Source organism: Amphibalanus amphitrite, unplaced genomic scaffold, assembly GCF_019059575.1.
Source record: "Amphibalanus amphitrite isolate SeventyFive unplaced genomic scaffold, NRLGWU_Aamphi_draft 000420F_arrow, whole genome shotgun sequence".
Classification (NCBI taxonomy): Eukaryota; Metazoa; Arthropoda; class Thecostraca; order Balanomorpha; family Balanidae; genus Amphibalanus; species Amphibalanus amphitrite.
The window spans coordinates 445841-469797 of NW_024881914.1; the positions used below are offsets into that span (position 1 = coordinate 445841).

Consider the following 23957-nt stretch of genomic DNA (forward strand, 5'->3'; position numbering starts at 1 on the left):
ATCGCCCCACCCGTCGTCGGCCCATCGTCGTGGGCGACGCGCCGTCGCCGACCGTGTTTACCGATGCCAATCAGCCGCGGCCGGCCGTCCATGTGATGCGCCCTGCAGACGTCTCAAAGGGATCGCGCAGGCGCCCGAAAGGCGTCCGGAAGGCACCCATGTCGGCGCCCCGCCGGCGGCGCTGCGGTCGTCCAATATTTGTCTGACCTCCCGCCAGCAACGCAACAATAATCCAAACAAAACGGCGCCCCGGAGTCGCCGGCTGACGGCGCGGGCCCAGCGCCGGGCCGACTCCGCTCAGCAGGGCAGAGCAGCCGCTATCCAGGCTCGTTCGTCATGGGATTTATCGGCCACCCCAGACGCCGAGAGCGCTGAACAAAGTGTGGGACGACGTGGTGTGGCAGCATGAAAAGGCGCACAACTGGGCTGCCGTCTACGGCGGGAAGACGGAGCATATATCGGGCGTTTGTATAATGTACTATTTTCACGGCAATTCGGGTAGAAATGTGTGTAAGAGAGGCATCGCTCGCTGACGGTATAAGGGAGTCAAACGGAGTAGGCACCGAGTGAGATGGAGTAGGGACGGATTGGGGACAGTGTGGAGATAGAGTGGGACTGAAGTGGAGTTGGAGTAGGGACGTCGAGCAGTGGGTACCCTAGCACAGCCGGGGCAAGGGAAAAGACCGCAGCGGGCGGCGCGTCGTGCCCATTTACATAACTCTGCGGCAATCGGCGATTTATTTCAATCCTGCGTCGATTCATTCGCTCCGAACGAGTCAATAAAGGCGGCAATAAAATAGAGCGACGCAGGGGGCGGCGCAGCGGGGAGAAGGTTGTCGCGTTCGGTCGCGCTGCTCGGCCGCGCTGTTGGCGGGCTCCGTTGGCTGCTCGACTCACTTGAGAGCAGGACAATTTCAAAACTGCATCATTTCTTCGCTATAACAGGGTTGTGGCCTGTGGGCCAAACGGGCGAGAGTCCTGCTGCTGGTCGTCCGTCACACTCGTCATGCATCTTCTCACCCCATTCCTCACAGGGCACCGGATAAAGCTAACGAAGCATCTAACTGCTGGCCGCTGGGGACAGCCGGGAGGCGTGCGGCTGCCTGGCGGCCGGAGAACCCACTTTGTCGGTGGGTGCCTCCGGTCGAGGATTCCATCGCCCCAAAGGGAGGGCGAATCCCCTTCGAAGGGAGATAATCCCCTAAGGCTCGCGAGGGAGATGTGACCATTGGTGCGGAGAGCTCGGAGAGCAGACGGCCGGCGCCCGGCGCACAGCTAATCCTGCTGATGGATGGAGCCCGGGGAAGGGGATCGGACGGCGGTCATGGAGGGTCAGTGGCTTCATCATGGAGCGAGGGCTTCAGTGGAACGGACGGCGGGCGGCTTCACCGGGAACCCGAGCCCCAGTGAGACGGGATGGAGCAGGGTCGGGGACCCTGGTCACGCGCAAACAGCAGGTGACCGATTATCAATTATGCATTTTGTCTACATCTCTTTAAAATCTGATGCTATTGAAAATTCATCAGTTCTTCTTATCATTAGACACGCTCTCCAATTGCTTACGCATTCCTCCACATCCCTCCTCTCTTTCACCCAGTAAAAGCAGCGCACGCAGCGCAAAACCGTCGGACACCGAGCGCACTCTATAAGCGCTGGGTCAGTTTCCTTTTGCTCCAAACAGCCGCGCGGCTCTGCTCTGACCTAAAACAAAAACTGCCGGGCGCGCCTCGCTCTGAGAGCGGGCCCTGTGTTCGACCGGGCGGGGCGGCGGGTCAGCTACGTGCCTGTCATGAAATCGGAGGCGCTGCCGGCACCCGGCGGGCGGCCCCGCCCTGTGGCCCAGAGAGCTCGCCACCGTGCCGGTCGCCCGCTGTCACCAGGTCAGGTCAGCCGGCCAGGTCACCCACTCAATGAGAGCCCCTGGGCGGTGAGCTGTTTAGAGTGACCAAAATCGGGGGCTGCACAGCGGGACGGGGGCGCTGAACACAAAGCTGAGGATGACACAGCTGGGTTGGGATAGGGAACAATGAAAAGTAGGCTAAAAAAGTGACGCAATTACTGCTAGCCCCGCCGGCCGGTTGACACATTATTTGTGTCCAGTGCCAATGCAAGCGATTAACTAAGAAACACAAAGTAAGTGAATGTGCCTTAGACCTCGCTTGACAAAGGTTGACGTGCTCCAGTTGACTGACATCTGTATGATATTTCCTAACATCATATACATCTGATAGTGACCACTGCTAACGATGGTTCCGGTGTATCATTTGGGTAGGTGCTCCTTTCGCGCATGTTTTGCATGCTTTAGCATTTGATAAGCAAATGAGCTCTGGCTGTAATATAGGGATACACGAACGGCGAATTGGTGATTAAATCCTCACGAAGCCTTTCATCCAGCCCTAAAATGGAAAATCCACAAACAACTACACAATGGCTTTTGAGCGCCACGCTCCAGCGCACGCATTATTTGTCGCCATTTCCAATCACGGCCAGGATCAAAGACCAGCCGCCGCGCTGATGAGCCCCGGTCGGCCCACTTCCGTTGACCCTGAGAGCTGCGGCCTGCGCAGTGGACACTATACAAGCTCACCAGTTGTTGGACGGCTCAATGGTCGGCAGAGCTGGGTGGCGGGCCTGCTGTGACACCTCACAGCTGTGTCAGCTCAGACAGCTTCCGGCTCTGCAGCCCCCTCCCCCTCCCGGCGGAATGATCCCCTCTGACCGACCCGGAGGGCAGCCGGCGTCTGGTGACCCACCGCCCCCTCACACTACCCGCTTCCGGGGGTCATGAAACCGTCCTCAAAGCTATCAATGTCACAGAGGTACGGCTGCTGGGCTGTCGCCTGGATTTGACGAGACAGGTGTTCAAACTTCGCAGACGAGTTACAGGTCACAAGCAGGAAACACACGCTGGGCGAACGGCTAAACTAACATCGCCGCCGCGCTAGTTTGGCTCGTTTCTCGCAGTAAGCTGTTCGTTTCCGGGCGCTAACTAATAAAGCACAGCCGGGTGACATCAGCCGGCTCAGTCAGCCAGATCCACGTCCTCCCCTCCACTCCAAATCTCTACAAAAACGGCACTTCTGATCCCCTCATCATCATCAAAGCCCGATGAGAGGCCTCGAGGCGAGAAAAGAACCAGAGAGGAGGCCGGGAAGGTGGGGTGGGGGAGGACGTGACAAATCGAACGAGAGCAGGCCCACCAATGATCCCGGTTAAACCCAGTCCTGGCTAGCATCGACAGCGGCGTTTGATCGCGAGGCTGAAATATGCACTCAAAACATCCAGTGTAATCATATGTATAACTTACGCATCATTATTTCCTTCTCCATAGACCTAGACTCACTCTGACCTTCACTAGTTCGCAGTTTGCACAGCTCGCAATAGCCCGGAGTCGGCCACAGCTGTTCGTCGCGTGCGACGTCGCGCAGCCCGCGGCGAGTCGTCGCCGGCGACGGCGCGGCGGGGAGCGACACTGCAGGACAGGTGAGATGAGCACCGTGCGGCTATTTCCGTGTCTCGGCGCCGGGGGGACCGGCTGCGGCAGCGTCCATCACTGTCTCAGACCAGATTAGCAGCCGAGAGGGGAGCGAGAGAGGAGATGGATTCGTTAGGAGATCGCCTAATGTACGCGACTGACGGCCACGGGACAGCCAGGGTGAATCTACGAGGCACAGCGCGGACTATGGGTAAATATACGAGGCGTGATGTGGTTGGACGGACGGAGGTGCAGATGGGATAGTCATTCTTAGGGTTGTACCGATAAGACAGCGCGGTGAGAGCGTGGAAAGAAGGAGGGTGAGAATGGCTCGCTTCCGAAAAGGATCTCCGATAAGGAGCGACGTGGCATTTAAACGACGCCAAACGACCTTCCAGTCCATTCGGTAATAAATAGTTTGGTGAGACCCTTCGTGCTAATGTTGGCAGCGCGAGTTACGGCGGAGGGAGACGGTAAAGACACCCCTGGTGATGGTGGGATAAGATAGCGAGAGAGGTGACAAGCCACCCAGGTCGGGGCGTCAGCAAATAATGTGGTTCGTTCACCCCATCCGCTGCGGCCGAAACTGCCGTCTCTCCCACCCTTCACCGTCCACCGCCCGCCGCCCACTGGGTGCCCACCGCCCACCGCCCACCGCCCACCGTCCACCGCCCACCGCCCGTCGTCCACCGCCCGCCCCGTCGCGTCGGTGACCCACCGTCTACCGTCCACCGTCTCACGCCGCCGTCCACCGCCCGTCGCCGACCTACAAACAGCGGATGGGTGGTGGCGCACGGGGAGCGTGGGCTGGGCGGTGGCCAAGCCGGTAAATCACAGCGCAGCATCACCAGCAGCGGCAGAGGCGGCGCAGCAGTGCAGTGTGGCTCTAAGGACGCCCTGCAACAACACGTCCGGAACTCCGAGCTGCACTCCGACCGGCACTCTCAGCAGTACGCTGAACGACACTCAACGTTAACGAGCACTCAAAGTGTATCTCCAACTTAACCCAAAGAGGTACTCCAAGCGCTTCTCACGTCGCTCCTAAATAAATGCCACAGGCTTTCGATGAGGTATCGGTCTGAATCTATGCTGGCATTGAGCAGAGCACTGTGGTACTCACGCATACCCGCTGTTCTTGCATCCACCACTGTCACCCGTAGCCAGATTACTCACCTGAAACAGAAAAAAGAACACGTCAGCTAACAGTCAATCACGTGACCGGGATGAGTACATTTCGCTGTCTACCGTTCACGCACAGTTACGGGAGGAGGTAGCACAGGTCAGTCGGTCACAGGGCGGTATAGGCCGACTCTGAGCTGCTGCACAGCACCGTGATATATGGGATGGTCGGAATAGAACGGCACGGGACCGGTATCACTGCCCGATCCGAGCGGGATAAAGCGCCGCAGTCCCGCAGCGCACCGTCCCACATACCGCCGGCACAAAGGATCATCAGCAGACACCCGAAACACACGACTACTTACGATCGCTCAGTGAGCGTAGCAGAAATGTGCGTTCGAGTTTCACACGGCACGGAAAGGAAGGGAATTGGAAAGTCATACGCACACAACAGGTGCTGAATCCCGCATAATTCCGCATATCGATGAAACTCGCTTCGTGATTGATTGGCTCGAGGAGGGCCGAGCGGTTGCCTGTCATTCACTTATTTCCCACACATTCGTTATGACAACAATCTGAGTGCCAAACAACTCATGCTGTTATTTACACGGTTCTCACAATATCTCATGCGGCTGCTCAGCGCCGCAGGTACCGTGTTTTCCATCTGACAAACGTCGCTTCGCCACCGCAGCGATGCAATTACACCATCTAGAACCACGACCGCCATCCCTCCCGTCCCGTGCAGCTCGCCAGGCCGCTGCACAGCATTATCCTCGAGTCACGCCTGGCACGTCATTGGTTCGTGACGTCACTGGTCCAAACAGATCGCACCCATCACTGATCGGACTGGATCGCTGCCACTGCTGCGGCCGGCTGTCAGCGGCCGCACCCCGCGCCGGCCGACTGAAAAAGACGCTCGGACTCGCTCGCCATGGGAGTGCCGTCTCCGCTGGGAACGGCAGCCTTTTCTCGCTGTGGGAGCCGGCTGACCGCGGCTCCGGCCGAGCGCGGAGACCGACCCGGGCGGTTCCGCCCCCGCCGACGGCCCACATTTGGTGGAGGTGGGGCGACACGGTCCGACTGGCCGGAGTCGGTCGGTGCTGTCAGAAATTACCGCCACACTAACCCAGCGAATAAGCTATACGGCACAAAGTGCGTGTAAGGGTACTCGAAGTCTGTGGTGAGGGTGGTGCGATTCAGTCAATGGGCGGCATGGTTGCATGGATGCATGCTTTCACAACCTGGCTCGTCGTTTCGCCGTTAGGACTCACGTCACGTCACACCGACCGTCACGCCATTCGTCACACTGCGGTGTCACATCTTCATGCACTGCCGGCGCGGGCGGCAGCAGTCAAAGAACCGACCGGAGCCGCGTCGGCCGTACCCTCGCCGAGCCGATGTCGACAGCGTCGGCGGCTGTTTTGCTCGACACAACCTCACACCATGAAGCCACTTTCCCGCTGTCCGGCGACGGCGGCGGCGCCCCGGGCATAATAAGAGCCGGAGTCGGCGGCAAAGACGCCGTCTCAGCCGCCGCCGCCGCCGCCGGCCGACGTCGAACATATAGGTGAGGTGACGTAAAAAGGCCGCCGCGGCGCATACCAAACAGTGCGTGCTCTCCGCGCCGGCGTTAGCCGCTTCCGCGCCACGAATGCCAACGACGCGCCGACGCCCAATAAGCACACGGCACTAATCCTTTTGCCAGAGCGGCCGATCGAGGAGTCGGAATGGCCGGCCGGCCGCCGAGTTGGGCTGAAAACGACCGCCCTCCACCGCCGAGCCGACCAGGGCTCTCGAGGGACGATATTGGAATCTCATCAGGTCGACATCCGGCCGACATCTGATCACAATAGACCGGCACCGAGCTGTCACTGGAATGGCATCGGGCCACTATTGGGTCAATGGAACCAGTATCGGACCACCATCGGACCACCATCGGACCACCATCAGACCACCATCAAAGCATGTCAGAAGAGCGCGGAACAAGTCCATGTCTTGTCCATGCCGATTATCCAATAATTCCTCATCCCTAAATTCATGTTTTACTTCCCAGTGTCGCTGGTAACGTTTCCCGAAAAATATCATCACGTTCGTAACGGTTCCGTTACGTCCCCCGTAACGTCAGCGTCACGTCCCGTGACGCCTTTGGAAGATGCACGGTAACAAGACATGGCACGCGCCGTGTTTACTACCGCTGATAAAAAACCCTCGGCTCTTCACCTAACGACTCCATCTGGAGTCTCTCACGACGAGCTCTTGTACAACGAACAGAGGGACGGACGAAGGAGGGCGCCGGACGGAGGGCAGAGGGGCAGGGAGGGCGAGGGCGATGAGTGTAGGGAAATGGCCTGGGACGGGCCGGTACGCGCCAGAGAGCCTGTTTCTGACACGCGCTCCGTGCCGGGTCGCTGTTTATCTGCCGGCGAGTGAGGCTTTTTCTCGGGCTAGATGTGTTAAATAGATACGGGCGCCGTTCCAGCTCTCACAGAGTGGCCGTAAGGTGGCGGTCCGATAGGCACAAGGAGGTCGCCAGGCACGCGCCGCTGCAGCTAAAACATCACTTGGACCCACGGGGAGAATACAATGGCTCAACGTTACGCGCACAGCGATTCGTGGGCTCAAAACAATGAGAAAGCCAACTTTCGAGAACTGAGTGAAGGACGGGTACAAATGCACACCAGAAACTATAAATTGTACCAATAAACCATGCAATCCATCCGCGAAACGCTAAAATGTCATGCATGGCTCTGTGCACAAATAGCAATGTTTTCTGAGCGTCACTCGGGTAAAAGTTTCAGGAAGAGCGGCAAAAGTTGGCGCCATAGCCCGGTCGCTGCTGCATTTCATAACTCGGCGTGGGTGTGTGCGGAAATGCAGCTTTTACCCGCATTTCCAGCGGTCACGCCTCCGGTTGAGTGCGCACGGCGGTGGTTTGCGGCCACATCTCATAACTCTGGCGTGCCTGGGAGCCGCCGGTAGCCGCTCCCAGACGGAGGTAACGGCTGCGACGATCGGAGGAGAGCCGCGCACCTCACCGGCTCCCGCCCGCAGCCAGACCGGCCGTCCCAGCCGGCAGACGGCGCCCCGCCCACTCTGGCGGCCCAGCGCGGCCAGTCCGGCGAGCTGAGACGATTTCGGCGCAGTCTTCTCACGCCAACGCCGCCGGAGCCGCAGGACGGCCTCCCACGCCACTTTTGTCGCTGTGCTGTGGCCGAAAGCGCCACTTTTGTCTCACCGAACTCAGCCGAATACCACAGCGTCGCTTCTGGTCCTCACAGGAGCGAGGTAACGTGACTGAGTCCCATATGCTTTGCGCCGATCGTCAGCCTTTCCAGCCGTCGCGTTCGACTCCGTGATAACGTTGACCGCGACGCGCTACCTAGCTAGCGGCGAACTTTCTGAGCGTATCGACGGCAGCAATTTCGCGGCCAACAGCGCTCCTCGCGGTCGCGTCTCGCCTCGAGGCCTCGCAGAGTTTCGCGAAGTCTGGCAGCTAAACGGTTGGCCTAGACGAGTTCACTGAACGTAATTTGACGGCGAGTGCAACTGTTCGCTCGCAAACCGCTACTGTCTGAGGAGACCGGCGGTGGCGACGGTGGCGACGTTGACAATTTCTATAACGGTGGTACTGATGGTGGCGACAGTCAACCACTAGGTCAGACCATGATGGCGATGATAGCGGGCGACGGCGACGAAGATTGCGATGAAGCAACGGTAGCAGCGTCGACGGCGCCATGTGAAACGGCACCCGAGGCTATACTCAGCCTGGCCGGGCGGCGCTGAACGAGCTGTAAACTTCTCAACTCACTGCCAGTCGTCCATATCGCCCAATTAACGGGTCTTTACGGTAAACACCTAGAAAACTAGCCCTCTTGTGTCCGTTGTCGACACAACAAACGACTCCCAACGAGCGCTCTAGTGATAAATCAAGGCACGCCGACCTAGCCTCTCGAGGCGCGACCGACTAATGATGCCCGGTTTCACCAGCGCCGGCGAGACGCATCGCGAGGCGGCGGCGTACGCACCATCCAGGAGTCGGACCCGACGATCGCGACACAATTCCGCGGCATCGAAAACCCGCAGACCTCGACAGAGGCACCGGTGCGACCAAAGACAAACCACAAACATACGGGCGTGGCATCAGAGATAGAACCAGACGTCATATTACCCGACTCACTGACACGAGAAACCAAGATGCATCACGCTTAAACCATCAATTTAGCTCGACTTTACGGTGTTCAAGGCCCAAGGTCCATCACGCTGAAAGCAGCTAATCTGCATTCTCGAATCGCCCAAATTTAATAATGGTTCGGTGGGCAGTGCGGTGAACCCGGTGACGCGCGGTGAGCGACCGTCACCGGACGACCGACCGCTGAAATAATCGACCGCACCGTTCGCCGACCGCGTGAGAGAGGTAATTGGCCAGCAGTGCGCGCCGACCACGCCATCAGTTCGGGATGAACACCGCCGCGTGAGGCGGAAGTGCGGTAAAATGATGACATGTTAAAAACCAGATTTACAGGTGATGCCTCATTGTGATTACCATGAGCACAGCGGTAGAGCGTGATTATATTCTATTACGATTCCACTCCCTGTACATTTCCGTTTTAGGATCCTCCCCGGATTGTTTCCTCTGTTGTTACTCAACACGGGATTCCAGTCACAGCATGAAAACGAGCAGGAATACAGACACGAAAATGGACATGAAAGCCGGCATGGGCGCGATCCACGAGCGATGACTGGCCGGATAATGAGTGTGCCGCCAACTCGCCGTGTCATACCGAGCTGCAGCGGAGAGCCGAGCGCCGGCGCCGGTCAGGGCCGATTTCAGACGAGGCATTTCCGATCTGCCGGCCGGCCGCTGGCCACGGTCCGTATATAGACGGCGGCACGCGGGCGGCGCGGCCTCGCCCCCGCGCGCGCTGCAGGTCCGGCAGACTCGCAGGACGCGGGGACACGACGAGCGACCAGCAGCGAAAGTACTACTCGGACAAAAACGGCCGGCGGCGACAAATGCGCGCAGCCGCGCTGCGACCGCCGCCGCCGCGCTGCGACTGTCCCGGGAGAGGGATCAGCCGCGATTTGGGGCACAGAGGCGACGGTGCAGCGGACAGGAGCGAGCTCCTGAACAGAGGAGAGGCGGTATTGTCCCCTCAGAGAGAGGACAGAGCCAGGGACCGCAGCTGGCCGACGAGGCGCTACTAACTGGTCCGAGAGGCCCGTCAGCCGAGTACAGAAGCCTCCAGAACACTAGAGAAAATGTGTAAGGAACATTGAACGATACAGAAACAAGCCATGCGACACAAGTTATTGCATGTTGAAATAAATTGATGAGCGGTTGTTGTCAAGATCATCGGGGAAGCATCGACTATGAAATACTCAGAACGTCTCAGGAAAGACCCGGTCACAGACCGCCGCCGCTCTCGACCGAGGGAGAAAGGAAGGTCGAGCAAAAACGTCACCTCTGGCCCTTCTCCTCTCACCCTGCACGACAAAGATGGCAATCAGCGGGCGACGAGCGCGCAGGCACACGCATGAATTATTCCGGCTATAACAGGCGAAACAAAGCTACATCGCCGGGTCGCCGCGGCCACCTGCAAAAAGCCCCGGCTCACATACTGGTGCGGCGCGTAACAAACGAACGGTGACCCGAGTCAGAGAGGTGGGAGGGGTGGCGGTCGCCGAGACGCAGCGGGAGCCGCGGCGGCCGCGTCCGTCAGCCGTCACTGGCAGCGCGCTCAGACCCGGCGGAATGCTGGCCGGAGGAGCGATAGGGCCGGCCACTGACCGACCGCACGTGCTGCCCCTCGCAGCGCCGCTGCCGCCGCCCGGCACCGCCCAGCCGCTCTCCGCCGGCCGCCGCTTCCGTCTCGCTGTCACCCATCCTTTCCGCCAATTAACCGGTTGTGCTCAGGCGCGGCACCTCCCGATGCGACCCAGCGGGAGCCGGAGAGATGCGGCGGTGCGCCACAGCACGGCGCTGTGCGTCGTGTCCGCCGCGACTGCGCCACAAAGACTGCCAGCAGAGCGGCTGGAGCGGTCAGGCACCGCACGGCGGTGTGAGTGGACAGAAGAGAGGCTGATAATCGGTCAAAGCTCTGACAGGCCACCGGGCGGAGCCGACACCGTTGGACAGAGTCGAACGAACAGTGGAGGTCCAACGGGACATTGGACCACGCAGAACCAGCTAAAGCGGCGGAGATGAGCAGACAGAGGCAGATGAGTCGAGTGTGGAACCAGATATAAGTGGACGAAGCCAGTGATAACTGGATTCAGTCAGATCGTGCCAATGAGGGAGGAGGGGTATGAGAGAGATAAACGCAGTCGATAAGTTAACCACAAGGAAAACATTCAGCAGCAGCAGCAGCAGCAGCAGCAGCAGCAGCAGCAGCAGACGAGGGAGGGGAACTGGGATCAGCAGTTTATATGCAGCACCTACTAAAAACGGCATGGCATTCGTTTGCAATTCAGTAGTTTATCACGGACATCATTACCTCGAAGTACAATCATTCATATTCAATACCGTGGGAAAATGTTTTAACAATGCCCGTTCGGTTGAGGCTTCAGCTGCCTTGGTGTTCACTATAGCTGTTATCAGAAACCTCATTTAAACACAATAGCTAATCATGCAACATGACAAACAGCATTCAGCAGCTGGCAAACTCCCAGCCAAAACCACCACTACAAACAAGCCCTCAGCAAACTATAAGCCATTCCAACTGAAACTTCATACTAACAAAGTCATCAAGCTGAATGCATCAACGATCAAGCTTGAATCACCAGTCCTATCGAATGTATGCTAGAATTGATATGCAATGCATACTTTACAAACGATGATGAATTTAAGGTATGTTTAAGATCAAACTTCAATGGCTCCTTCCTCAAGCGCAGTACCCAAACTCTGAAAACAAGCCGCCTTACGGTACACGCCCACCCGCTCAACCATATCGGTTCAGATGGCTGCGTGTGCTGCGTTGACGTCTCCGCGGAAACTGAACGAAGGAGGCGGGCGGCAAAGACAAAGAGCGGAAGGTGGGCGGTGGACGGTGGGCGGTGGGCGATGAGCGGTGAGCGTGGGCCGTGGCTTTTCGAAGCTGTTTGGGGGTGCTTTGAAACAACGGCGACAATGGCAGTGGATCTGTGACACACATCTCAAGTCTTCATCCATCCTGCCGTCGGTCGAATCAATTGTCTGCGCTACTGCAAGACATAGCATCGCCTTGCATGGCCCGACGAAACATCTATCAACGCTCATGTCGTCACCTGGCCACGCTGTCTCCACTCCTGGCAGCCTCCGACACTCCTGGCAGCCTCTGACAGTCCCTGACAGTCCTGACACTCCCGACAGTTCCGACAGCCGCCGACATGTCTGCGCCGCCGCGACGGTCTCGGTCGGGCGGCCGTCAGCGGCACGGCATTGTTGTGACCGCACCTGGTGTGCATACAGCGCGCCGGCGAGTCAGCCGCCTGTGCAGGACTGACAGCATGACGGCAGTAAGGGACGCCAGATACCGTGCAAATGGAAATTTCGGGACAGGACACGACTCACAGCTCGTGGTGGGGGTACAAGGATTTTTTATCAATAACGGAATCTTTGCCTTTGTCTTGACACTTCTGGTCACCTAAATACCTATGGGTGATTGTCTTTTATAAACACTGAAAACAGTATATTTCAGTCGTCAGTTTGATTTGTAAAAGCTACATACCTCGGTAGAAACGACCGGCGCGGTAAACCCCCGAGCACACCGTCAGAACCGCGCCGATGAACCCACACCGTGGCGTGCACGGCAGCCACGCCCGTAGCCACAGGTGCGCAGCGAACCGCACTACATCACTACCACGCCCGCTAACCGGCAACCAGTGTAACCACTGAGGTTTATCATATCGCGCCGACACACCACCATGAACTCAGACTCTGATAAAGCGAGTCGCCACTTCCTGCAACATTCCAGTCGTGTAATGCGACATAAGCCACAAAGGACCGCCGCTCCCTTTGCTTTGCTATCGTCACAGCATTGCTGTTGGGTACACACCTATATTTATGCATCCGCTAAGTCTCTGTGGGTATATTCCGATCCTTGAGCCTCCCCCTCCGGACGCGCTGTTTCCGGCCAGGTCAGTTCGACTCCGGAGGGAGTTCTGTGAGAGGCTCCGGACAGGAGCTCCGGGAGGGAGCTGGGAGGGTAGTCGTTCTGGAGGGAGAGTTCCGGTGATGACTGGATGTATAACAGACGTGACCGGTTCGCAGTCGGCCCTGCAGCCGCCGCGCCCCGCCGTGCTGACCGGGCGTGCTGACCGGGCGTGCCCGGCTGGCCGTCCACTAACGGTCGTACCGTCCCCCTGGCACCGGCCGCGCCCCGCTGCACTGTGCCGGCTCATAGCGCTAGGGGCATGCCGAGCTGTCCCTCACGGGGAGGAGCGGCCCAGTGCAGTAGAAGGATGCAGGACAAAGGCAATAGGGCTGGCAGGCTAGTAGCGAAATAGACAGCGTGGATCCCCTGTTGGTGAAATACATCATTGGCGTAGCGGTGTTCGTACGATATGATGATGCAATATTGATAAGAAGCAAAACGGCTGGCACCGTAACGTCTCATTTCAATGCAACCACCATTCGCCAGTGATGATACCTTTCAAAAGAGTGAGGTAACGCCGCAATAACAGCCATCAACAGAGTGGAGTAACCCACCGTCGACCGGCTCATGGCGCAAGTGGTACGCCAGCGCTGTCCAGCCAGGGAAACACAAAAACAAGACGGCACACAATCAGGGGCTATCCTACCCTATAAACGAGCCGACGCGAGTGGTTCCGGCCACTGACAGCCAACTGGGGAGAATGACCGGTGAGATGGCGCGGGCATCGGGGTCCTAATCAACTCATAGCGGCGACGCGGCTATGGAAGGTTAGGACCCTGCCAGGGCGCCACCGAACGTGACCGTGGCTAATCGCCCCATCGACAGACGCAGGGCAGCCCTCGGAGGGGTGTCTGGGAGGGCGCGGGCCGCGGGACCGCCGGGCTGTCGACTGGAGTGGCACGAACGGCAGTCGTCGACGGCGACGGGCGGCGAAAGGGTCGTAGAGTGAGCGAGAAGTTTCCCACCCACCCTCACCAATTAAAAGATGCGATCTTAAAATAAGTGGAACCTTACATATCCTCAATCCAGACTACATCCCGTCGTTATCACTCCGGCGGTATCGTTTTGTAGGGGCTATCCTACCCTATAAACGAGCCGACGCGAGTGGTTCCGGCCACTGACAGCCAACTGGGGAGAATGACCGGTGAGATGGCGCGGGCATCGGGGTCCTAATGCCACCGACCGGCGGAGAGAGAGAGGGTCGGACGGCTCCGCGGCGGAGCACGACGGGACCGATAGAGCCATCGCGCCGGACCTGACGGAGGGCGAGGAACGGTACCGAACAGACCGGCGAGCCGAGCGGCGGCGGCGACTGGCACAAAGGCACAGGTGCGCGGCGCCGCGACATATGGCACGGGTCTGATATGGCTCACGGGCGGGCTCTGCTATAGCTACGAGGTCTTGGTACCAGGCCTATACTGCAAAGTATAGCAAGTACAGGGTGACACAAAAAAAAACGGTCATCACCAAAATTCGAATAACTTCGAAAGTTTTATTCAGATCATCACCAAACTTCGGCCACTTAAGGTCACACCTATGTAGCAGACATCCACCAAGTTTCAAGTCTTCACTACGAATACTTTTAGTACAGTGTGTGTTTTACGGACGCTCCACAATGTGCTCCAGGTGAGCGGTAGAACCGTAGTAATGGCTTTAGCATGACTGAGCGGGGGATGTTGGCAGTTGGCACCGCATGCCGCACGACCGGCACAGATCGTCGCATCTTTTCCCTTCAGCCCCAATGCATCGCTGGCTGGTTCAACAGTATCACCTCGTTCACGAGTCGAGTATCCCCGCAGACACGATTCCAAACACCCAAGGCAAGAAAATGTCAGCGGGTTCGGAGGGGCGTCGCGGCCGGAAATGTCATCGAGGTCGACATCTGAGGTGTTCGTTGCAGCCATCCGGGTCACACCTGTTTTATCAGATTAGGAGGGATTATGTGTCACCGAGAAGACCCGAAAGATGAGGATCAGGATTAGCTGTCCTGTGTCAAGACGGCCTATAATGTTATGCATTCTGATAGGAAGTATTGGATGGGAACAGGTTTTACTTGGCAAGTAAAGGATCAGTAAGTCAACTGCATGCAAAACTTGAGCTCTGCTGTCAAGGCCTTTCACCACTTTAGCGGAACCATGTCAAGACCGGATCCCGTAAAGACTGACTCAGCTGTGGCCGCCCCACGCCGTGCAAGAGTGGCGTAACTCGACCAGGGTCACTCCCGCCGTATCCGGCTCTCCCCCAGTGACCTGGTCACCCCCCACTCCACCCGGTCAGCGCGGCTCCAAATGAGCCCGGTGACGTCACCGGACCGATAACGACTGCAAACAGAGACAGCTGTCGCCCGGCCGGCGCCCGAGCTATCGCCTCATCGTGTTGACCGTCATCGGGTCGGGCCGTCATCAGGTCAGCAGATCACGATGGCGGTGGCGGCTGTGTTGGCGGTGGCGGGGGCTCAAGGGTGACCCAGGACTCTGGATCCTGGGTTGGGCCTCAGCGGATCAGGACCGGAGATGTTCGCTGAGGTAATTGTTTACTTATTAAGCACGGAGACCGATCCAAAAGTGCATACCCAGCGCTACCTCGGTTTATTGCGCTTCATCCGGTTGAAGCTATGGTTAAGGCTAAACAACGTTTTAACAAGTTGACTTCACCTTAGTTGCATTATCAAGCGAACCTACGCGCATTTGCACTACCAAGACTAGCTTATAAGCCAAGGCTCCAGTTCCAAACTTCGCCGTGAGGCCCCTCTCAACACCACAGCTCCTCCGCCCAAATCCCTCCCCCTCGCCTCAGAGAGCAGTCCGCAGGTCTGCTGTCCCGCTCCCTCAGAGGCCAGAGCTCCATGTCCAGGTCCTCCAGACTCACCTTGTCCGACCGGCGGCGCACACGGCCCGCCGGCAGCGTGTGGTTGATGACGCTCAGTCTTCGGCTGGCCAGGCTGCCGCGGCTGCCGCACAGACTGCGGTGGCTCGTCGACAGGGCCCGGCTCAGGTTCGTCCTGCTGCCGGCCAGGTTAGCACGACTACCAGCCAGGTTCGACCTGCTGGCCGCCAGGTTGGCCCGGCTCCCGGCGAGGTTGGAGCGGCTGGGCGCGCGCCTCATCGTCACCTTGTCGCGCGCTACCACCAGGCTGATGTCGCCTCGTCGGAGCGGAGTGCGATTCCGCTTCGGCCGACGGATGCTGGGCAGTCCGCAGAGCAGGCCCGCCATCGTGACGGTCAGTTCCGCTCCTCGGGATGCGCCTGTTCGTCACTCACGTGCCCACTGCACCCACGTCTACCTCACGGCAGGTTCACGACCGGCTCACGGGCCGCAAAGGTCACTCATGGAGACCGGGGGCACTCACGGCACCCAGCTGCACCTGGAGGCGCGCCCAGGACGCCGCAGCCCTCGGCAGTCGCGCGGCACTCAGCGCACGGCACTCGTGGCGGCTCCGACGCGGCTGCTCGCGACACGCCGAGTGCGGGGCCGACCCGCGACTGTGCCGGGAGCGGCGCCGCGCCGTGGCGGCACCGGCCCGACACGGGCCGACCTGGGGCGGCGGTGGCGCCACCTGGGCGGCCAGCGACGGCCGGAGGAGCGTGCAAGGATCGAACAACCCTCGGCGTCGGCCTGGTGAGGCTTGAGGGTCTGACAGGTTCAGAGGCTGGTCGAGCCTCAGGTCTCCTCTTTAGCTAACAACTAATTCGCACGATCCAATGCTCCCTCTGCCCACTCTCCGTAGTCCGCACGTGCTCCGGCGGGCGGTACCAGGCTCCCATACGGCGCGGGTGTTACACACGGCTCCCGCGCGAGGATAACGGTGTCCACTCGTCCGACAGCGTCTACGTCACAGAGACCGGGCTTCCGTGACGGGTGATAAACGTTAGCGGCGGCGTCCGGCGACGGGCCACTGTCATAACGCAGGCGGCATCGGTCACGCTCATGGTACACGTCCACCGATAAGCGCACTGTTCTTTTTAATCCGGCGGCTCGACTCTTATATCATAGCCATCAAAGGATAGGATTTGGCGAGCGGCGACCCGGTCAAGTCCGTGTATGCTCGTTGACAGTAGAATTGTCATCCATATGTCAAAACGACAATAAAACCGCCGAGGCATCCAGAACGATGGGCCATTCGCGTCGATTTCTCCTGCGGTAGCGGTTTTAGAGGCGTGACACCCAAAAACTGCGACCCGTGTCTGCAGGAAATCTTCGGCCTTCGGCGCTGACTAATGCGCTCTACCAAAGCACGGTGCCGGTCGGCAAAAACCACCAAAATAGCGGAGCAAAAAGCCGCGGGCGTGGGCCATTAGCGGTGGGCGGATAATTGGAGTGAACGCCCGCCTGCATATCAGCACAGATCTTGCTACCGAGCGGCCGCCCCGAGCTCTGGGCGAACAACTGCGCCCGTGGCCTGCGGCTATCGACTGCACAGCGCCGACATCGCCGCAAATCAAATCAGATCGCCGCGCCGCCGGCTAGGTCGGCAGAGGTCGGCGCCAGGGCCCAGACAGGGGCGGGGATGCCCTCCCCGCCCGCAGCTCTCGCCGCTCGACCTACCCATCGGCCCTGCAGCGACCCACCTCCCTCCCCAGCCGGCCGCACTCGTGCACATGATTGACCGCGCGCATCAGACGCCCACCCCAGCCGACGATTGGCTGATAGCCCTTGCGAACACGAGCGGAACGCACCAGCACGCGGCACCTAATGACCACCGCTGTAGAATAACAGAGCGCCGTGCACGGGTCGGGCCCGCCCATTCGTCAAACACCGCTCTGCCGGCGCCGCGGAACAAAGCGAGCCGACCGCTGCCGTGTTTTTGCCGACGATCAGCAAACTGATGCTTTCACCGGCGGCTGCGGCGAGATTTCCCGGAATCGCGTCGGACTCGCTGATCAAAGTCGCAGCTGACGCTCTGGGGCATCGCGGCGCTCCAGTTCCCGCAATGTCGACAAAGTTAATTTCATCGGCAACAGCTATACGGGGATTCGGACAAGGGCCGACATAGGGTAGAACCTTATCGATGACCCCGACATATTACAAAGTAGCCGACTCCGACTCGGGTACCGAAAGCCGACTTAAGCAGCACTTGAGCCGCTAGATTTCAGCGACTTACTTAAATCAAGTCATCGTTGATTAAAATATAACCAGCCTGGCTAAATGCGAAATCACCACCTTCATCAGTGCTAAGTTAGCGGGCCAACGACAAAGGCGGATACTTTGGCGACCGTGCGCAGGCTGAAGGCTTGCCGTCCCAGCAGCCTATACCACTCGCCGCCCGTGCCGTCCGCGGCAGTGAGTCTCGAGGCAAAAAGAAGACGTCGGTCTCATCTTCCGGCGCGTGTCGGCTCCGTCTTGACTGCACACGGGCCTAGTCAGCTGTCGGGTGTCGACAGACCGACGACGGGCCGACGACGAGTCGCGCCGGCGTCGGCAACGACGAGAGAGAGAGAGAGAGAGAGAGAGAGAGAGAGAGAGAGAGAGAGAGAGAGAGAGAGAGAGAGAGTAGAGAGATAAAGAGAGTGAGGGAGGAACAGGGCAGCAGGGGCGGCACTCGAAAATAGTTGGCCGGCGCGCCGATCGGCTCATGGCGAGGGCGCGGCATTCCGGCAACACCAGACCGCGAGCCGACCGGCCGGGGGAGCGGGCACGACCGCGGCGGCGCGCCCGGAACGTGCCTCGGCGGGCACGGCCAGGTGTGGCCCGCTGCGCCAGGAAATCCTGGAGAACGACAGAGCACGTCCGGAAACGTCGGAGCACGTCCGGTTCAATCGTCACCAGTCAGACAATCGGGGTCGTTAAGATGAATAATTATGACGCTGTATTTGGAGCTATACCTTTCATCAGAGACAAAATTTATTTAAAAAATATATCCGGTGTAAGTGGCATTGTGTGTGGCGCCGTACACACGCCGCAGCAGTTTGGGCGGCCGGCGGCGGTGTTCGCGTGTGTACCGTACGGTCGGTGCGTGTCCCATGCGGCGCGGGCGGGTCACAATGGCCGGCGGCGGCACGGCGCTGCACGCCAGCCAGCCCTCTGCAGTCGCCGACACCGTGTCCGGCCGACAAACGAGCCGCTGGGAAGTGGAGCGAGCCCGCGGCCAGCCGGCCAGCAGCGACACGCGCACGCAAACCCACGCACAGTGACGAAAAGCTGCAGCGTGCCCAAAGCACGCTCATGACACGCTCAAAACAGCTGCCGAGGCGGCGCAACCGTTCTGCAAGTTTTGAAAGTGATTGTGGACGAGTGCAGCACCAAAACGGCGCGACGCCATTCGGCGTGGATACATTTTGCCGCCTGATTTCCCTGTTCCAGTGCCCCACTCAGTTCTTTTCACAGCTCCATACACGCCCGAACTAATGTGCCCTTACCGAATACAGGAGCGTCCCAGTGGCCGTTTTTCACCTCAAAGGATCCGCCGGTTTAAACCTTTTCACGGGGCGTCAGGATGAGTAAGGACGGTAAAGTGGGGCCTTTGAATTATGTCTTTACGACACGGACGGCCGTCGAGAGGAGGCCGAAGGGACGGAATTCCATTCATGGACGGTATACCGGGTCCGGTGCTTTAACCGGCAATCCTCGGAAAACGTCGTCCTTTTAAACGGAAACCACCCGACCGATATCCTTCAGCTCCCTTTACGATTTTCAGCGATGTCGTTTCGAAATCGGTTGAATAGCACCAGTGTCTATTCGACGCAACAAACGCCCGACATCAATCTACATAGTGTCCCCGCGGCCAGCTATCACTTCTAAATTGCACATTACATTAGCCCTGTCACCTTACCGCGGGAAATTTTTAAAGAAAAACGTGCACTTCAGTGTCACGGGGAACAGATTATAAAAGCGTCCCTCCTGGGCCATCCATTCCTACCACAGGAGCGTGCTGAGGCCGCCATCTTACCACAGCGCGACCGGGTCCGAGCCGGCAGCACGGAGCCACAGTTTCCGGCATCCCGGCAGGCCCGGCTAAAACTGTCACCGACGTGCCGTCACTGTCGTCGTCCGCGACGTCTCCCGGCGCGATAGCGGTGATGGACGAGTCGACGATAGCACGGTTCTATCCGACGAGCTCGACCCGTCAGGACGGGCCTGCAGGGAGGGATGTCAAGAGCTGCACCGGTCGATATGAGAGGTCGAATATTTAGGACATGGGATGGGCCCTGCAAGACATGGAAGGGAATGATGATGGCCTCCTAAAGACAAAAAGACGCGTCCCTCTGAGAAGACCAATGTCCATTGGCTGTGTCTTGCGTTGCCGGCTGACCTGAGTCGGCAGGGGCCATCAAAGCAGACACACGTTTCCATCTTGAGAAGATGCGTGACACGGCGGCATGCGACACGAGGCACAATATCGCACGACACATGACAGGGCCTGACACCGCATGGCACGACACCACAAGAGGAACAGTGGCTCACGTCTTCCCGGATACCCGTAAACCAGCATTCATTACCCACAACAGTACACCGGCCGATCAATATCCCACGGATGCTTGCCCGCATGGCCCTATTAGATTCCAGTGTGACGAATAGGACGTCAGTCGTTGCAGAAATTATTGCGACATGAAAGCTTCTCATTTTCGATAAACACTCGGTAAACGATCTAAAGGCTGACTACGATAAATGAGTTGCAATCATGAGCGCAGCTGGCCGAAACAAAAACGTTCGCCGCACATGATCGTAAACCGCGGACTATGTGCACGAGGCGACGTGGTCATACGATATGATGAATCGGCGGACGTGGAGGCCCTCCCTTGGGGCCCAGCCAGATATTGCTGCTCGAAATCTGCTCTTTTGGCCATGCGCTAACTTAAGAAAGGTCAGGGAAACTTGGGTCAAATCGGCGGAATCGCTCCCTGAAATGTAGGCAAAGACGACAACAAACTAAGAGCGATTCTCAAACCTCCATTTGATTGCTCAAACACGTCAAAATAAAGCCTCAGACTTAGATATTCCGAAACAACGAGCATCTCTTCTAACCATGAACCCTTCACTACCGTCGCGGCTGGAGTCGGCTCACAGCTCCCATCTGCTGACTGGCAGCTGCCCGAGCTGCCACAGCTGCCACAGCTGCACAGCGAGCGTCTCCGCCTTTCGCCCTGGGCGGTAGGGAGCGGCCGGAGGGACGGCCGGGGGCGCATATTTGCATGACCTCGATCTCCGCCCCAATCGTGAGGCCCGTCCCATCACCGGGCTCAGCAATAATGGCATAATGATCGGGCAGCTGGGACTTCAGGGAGCGGCCCGAGACAGGCAGCTGCGCGGTACTGTGATGGGTTGTTCCCAATCTCCCGGTCTGAGGTAATGTCAGGAGTCGTTGGCGGTATATTGGAATCCGCGGATGCTCCGTAAACCTCCATCAGTTCTACTATTCACGTCAAGCTGGGCCGCGCCAAGCTCCGGAATGAAATTAATAGCGGACGAAATGATTCTAGAAACTGACGCGCCCATCAGACACCCATCATCCCATATACGACCGAATCTCGTCATCAAATTACTCTCAAACCACCGCCGGAGACTGCGGCACCGGGTGGCCAGGGGCGGCCGGCCAGGTGATACTCTAATGGATGATATCTGGCCATCGCACAGCTGGAAAACAACATCTCTGGGCAGGCAGTGCGCCGCTCCACCCCATCACCGCCGACACAGAGCGCTGGCTCGGCGGGGGACTGGCCGGCGCGCGCGGGAGGCCGACTGATGACGCCGCGCGATGACTCCAGCTGATGACGCATTGGCCGCGTCATCAGAGGCGGCAGTGGGTGGTCAGAAGGGGCGAATAATACCCTTCCCGAACGGGTCCGAGAGCCGTCCGCCCACCGATTAGACGCAGCGCTCTCAGCGGGCAGCAGCAGCGGCGGGCGGCGGAAGGGGCCAGTGGCACACGTGCACAGCCCAGCGACCCATCCCGGGCGCCTCGGCGGCGGCGGTGCCGGGCGTGCCGCGCCGGACAAGCGGCGCCCGGCGCTTTGATGCGGCGTCTGGGCGCGTGTTCCTGGCAACACTAATGTGGGGCGTGTTTGCAATCGGCTCCGGAACGAGCTGCATTGCAGGCCGAGGAGCATCGCTCTCATAACACGGACGGCCTCATGAGCTGCCCGGTCGTTACCACAAATGGCCGCACATCACTAGCCTCGAGCGATATGACGCCTTTCGGCCGGCGCTTGGCGCCGCGCGACAGTCTGCAGCCCCCAGTTCAGTCTCCGCCGGCCGGAATTTCGTGTGGATCTCATTAGTGAGCGACGTGCCAGCGCGCGCCACACTGGAGGGGAGGGGGGAGGGACTCAGACGGCTCGCCCTCAGACACAGCGATTATCAGGAGTGGCATGAGCGGAATCCAGCCGGAGCTGTCTGGCCCGGAGACGCGACTACAAAAGACAGGAACGCGGCTCGCTGTGCCGTACCTGCTGACCGCGGCCGGTTTGGTCTTGCCGGGAACCGACCAGAACGGGAGGGGTGAATAGGACAACACAAGGGGCCGCCGGTCAGCAGCGGGGGAGGGAAGCAGGGACCCCGACACAGCCAATGACCGACCTCAACGGAACGATCATTCATCAGATGCATATTTTGGTGACGTTGCAATGGAGAAACTGGATAGGGTAGGGTAGGGTAATTTGAACATGTGGGGCAATTTGAACATAGTGTGAATAACACAAAATTACGGAAAATCCATAAGTGGCATGACAATAAGACCAATGAGAGAAATTATCGTAACTAAAAGGGCTATCCTATGAACGGGGTTTAAAGTTTCAGGGAATGAAGGTTTTGACGCACAGTGTAAAAAATCAATTTCGCAAGGATAAACGCCTAACAACACGTCATTGCAACTTCATTGCAGCGCAAAATCTTGCAATGCTAGCGCCTAATACGCAACGGCTTTTGTTGTACAATGACCTAATCAGTGTCTCCAATCCAAGAAATTTGCTTTTGAACCCTGTTTTTGAAAATAGCAAAATAACTTTTAGCGTGGGGTAATTTGAACATAGTGTGAGAATTTCAATGAAGACAGGGATAGCTCCGAAAAAAACAACGCTCACAGTTTTTTTTTGCCAATATTTTCGACCCAAAGCAGTAGTATACAAGTGATGCCAGTTTTAGAAAATTTACGTCTAATATCCGTCTAATGTCCGGCATTTTCGTTGATTTTCCGTCCAAAAATGTTAAAGTCAACTATTTGTCCAAATATGTCCGAAAATTATGCAGCTATCAACACTCAAACCGTCATTTATATTGCTTATCATGTAATTTTACCAGCCGAAAAGTGTTCATTATATTGAGAGCTTAACAAGCCTTCCATTCGCCAATCAATGCTACGCACGATTACTTGATAAAAATGCTTAAGTGTGGCAGGCCATCGTCCAATATTGTCCAGACTACTATACCTTTGTGCAATCAATTCCGAATTGGACATTATAAAGAATCGGAACTCCGAATGTCCAGGTTCCGATTGGCACCACTATAACAGATGAAGTAAGGTTTGGTAGAGTTTTTATCGAACGGAGATGATAGACGTTCTGTTAATTGAAGAGAGGCGAATTTTGTCAACTGACCGTTGTGCAGCGTGCAGATATTGATACTCTGCAACTGTTATTTTTGTTGTTGTGTTGATTTTTCAAATGAAGGTATGTTTAGAATTGCTCTGCCTATTAGTTTATGGGTCAAACAACATCGGTGCTGGCGACACTATCGTTTTTATGGCAGGTAAAGGCAGTATGTTCAAATTACCCCACGGTGGGGCAATTTAAACACACCGTGACTTGGTGGAGAAGTGATGCTATGCTATTCAAGGTATGCTCGGCTCGTCCAAAAATGAGGCTTGCATGGTGAAAGCAAGTGACACATGCGCTACTGAAACTGTTTTTCTTCATCCAGGGTTGAGCTGGAATTTGGTACAACGGAGAAGACGTAAAAATATGTTCAAATTACCCCACACTACCCTATTATCCCCCGCACAGTCGTTAAAATGCGTATTTATGTCACGCATATAGAGATGAGCACCATTCAACCGAGCACAAACAAGACTGTCTTCAGACCATAGGATCAAACCAAAGGCAACGTAACATGCGGTGAAGCAGGCAGTTTGATCATAAGGACACGGCAAAGGGAAAGTCTGGCGCACCGTCTGCGTACACAAATCTATCACAGGGCCGGCGATCGGACCGGCCGAAGCTCTCATCGACTGAGTAGCGTCTCACGGCCGAGACCACCCCGCTCCTCCTCCGGTCCTCCGAGAAAGGTGAAAGCCCCGGCGA

General features: G+C 57.8%; 1 protein-coding gene across 10 annotated transcripts in view; it reads right to left on the reverse strand.

Moving 5' to 3' along the window:
* LOC122391066 (amyloid beta A4 precursor protein-binding family B member 1-interacting protein-like) overlaps positions 1-23957 on the reverse strand; it is a 96758-nt gene that overhangs the window by 41049 nt on the left and 31752 nt on the right. Inside the window, exon 1 of one of the 10 annotated variants that reach the window (XM_043384621.1) lies at positions 15595-16207. The exons of 7 other annotated variants lie outside the window; for them this stretch is intronic. In XM_043384621.1, the coding sequence (XP_043240556.1) occupies positions 15595-15939 (345 nt within the window). In that variant the 5' untranslated portion in view covers positions 15940-16207. Of the gene's footprint in view, positions 1-15594; positions 16208-23957 lie in introns of those variants that run through there. 2 more of the 10 variants (XM_043384616.1, XM_043384617.1) reach the window with 2 other exon arrangements.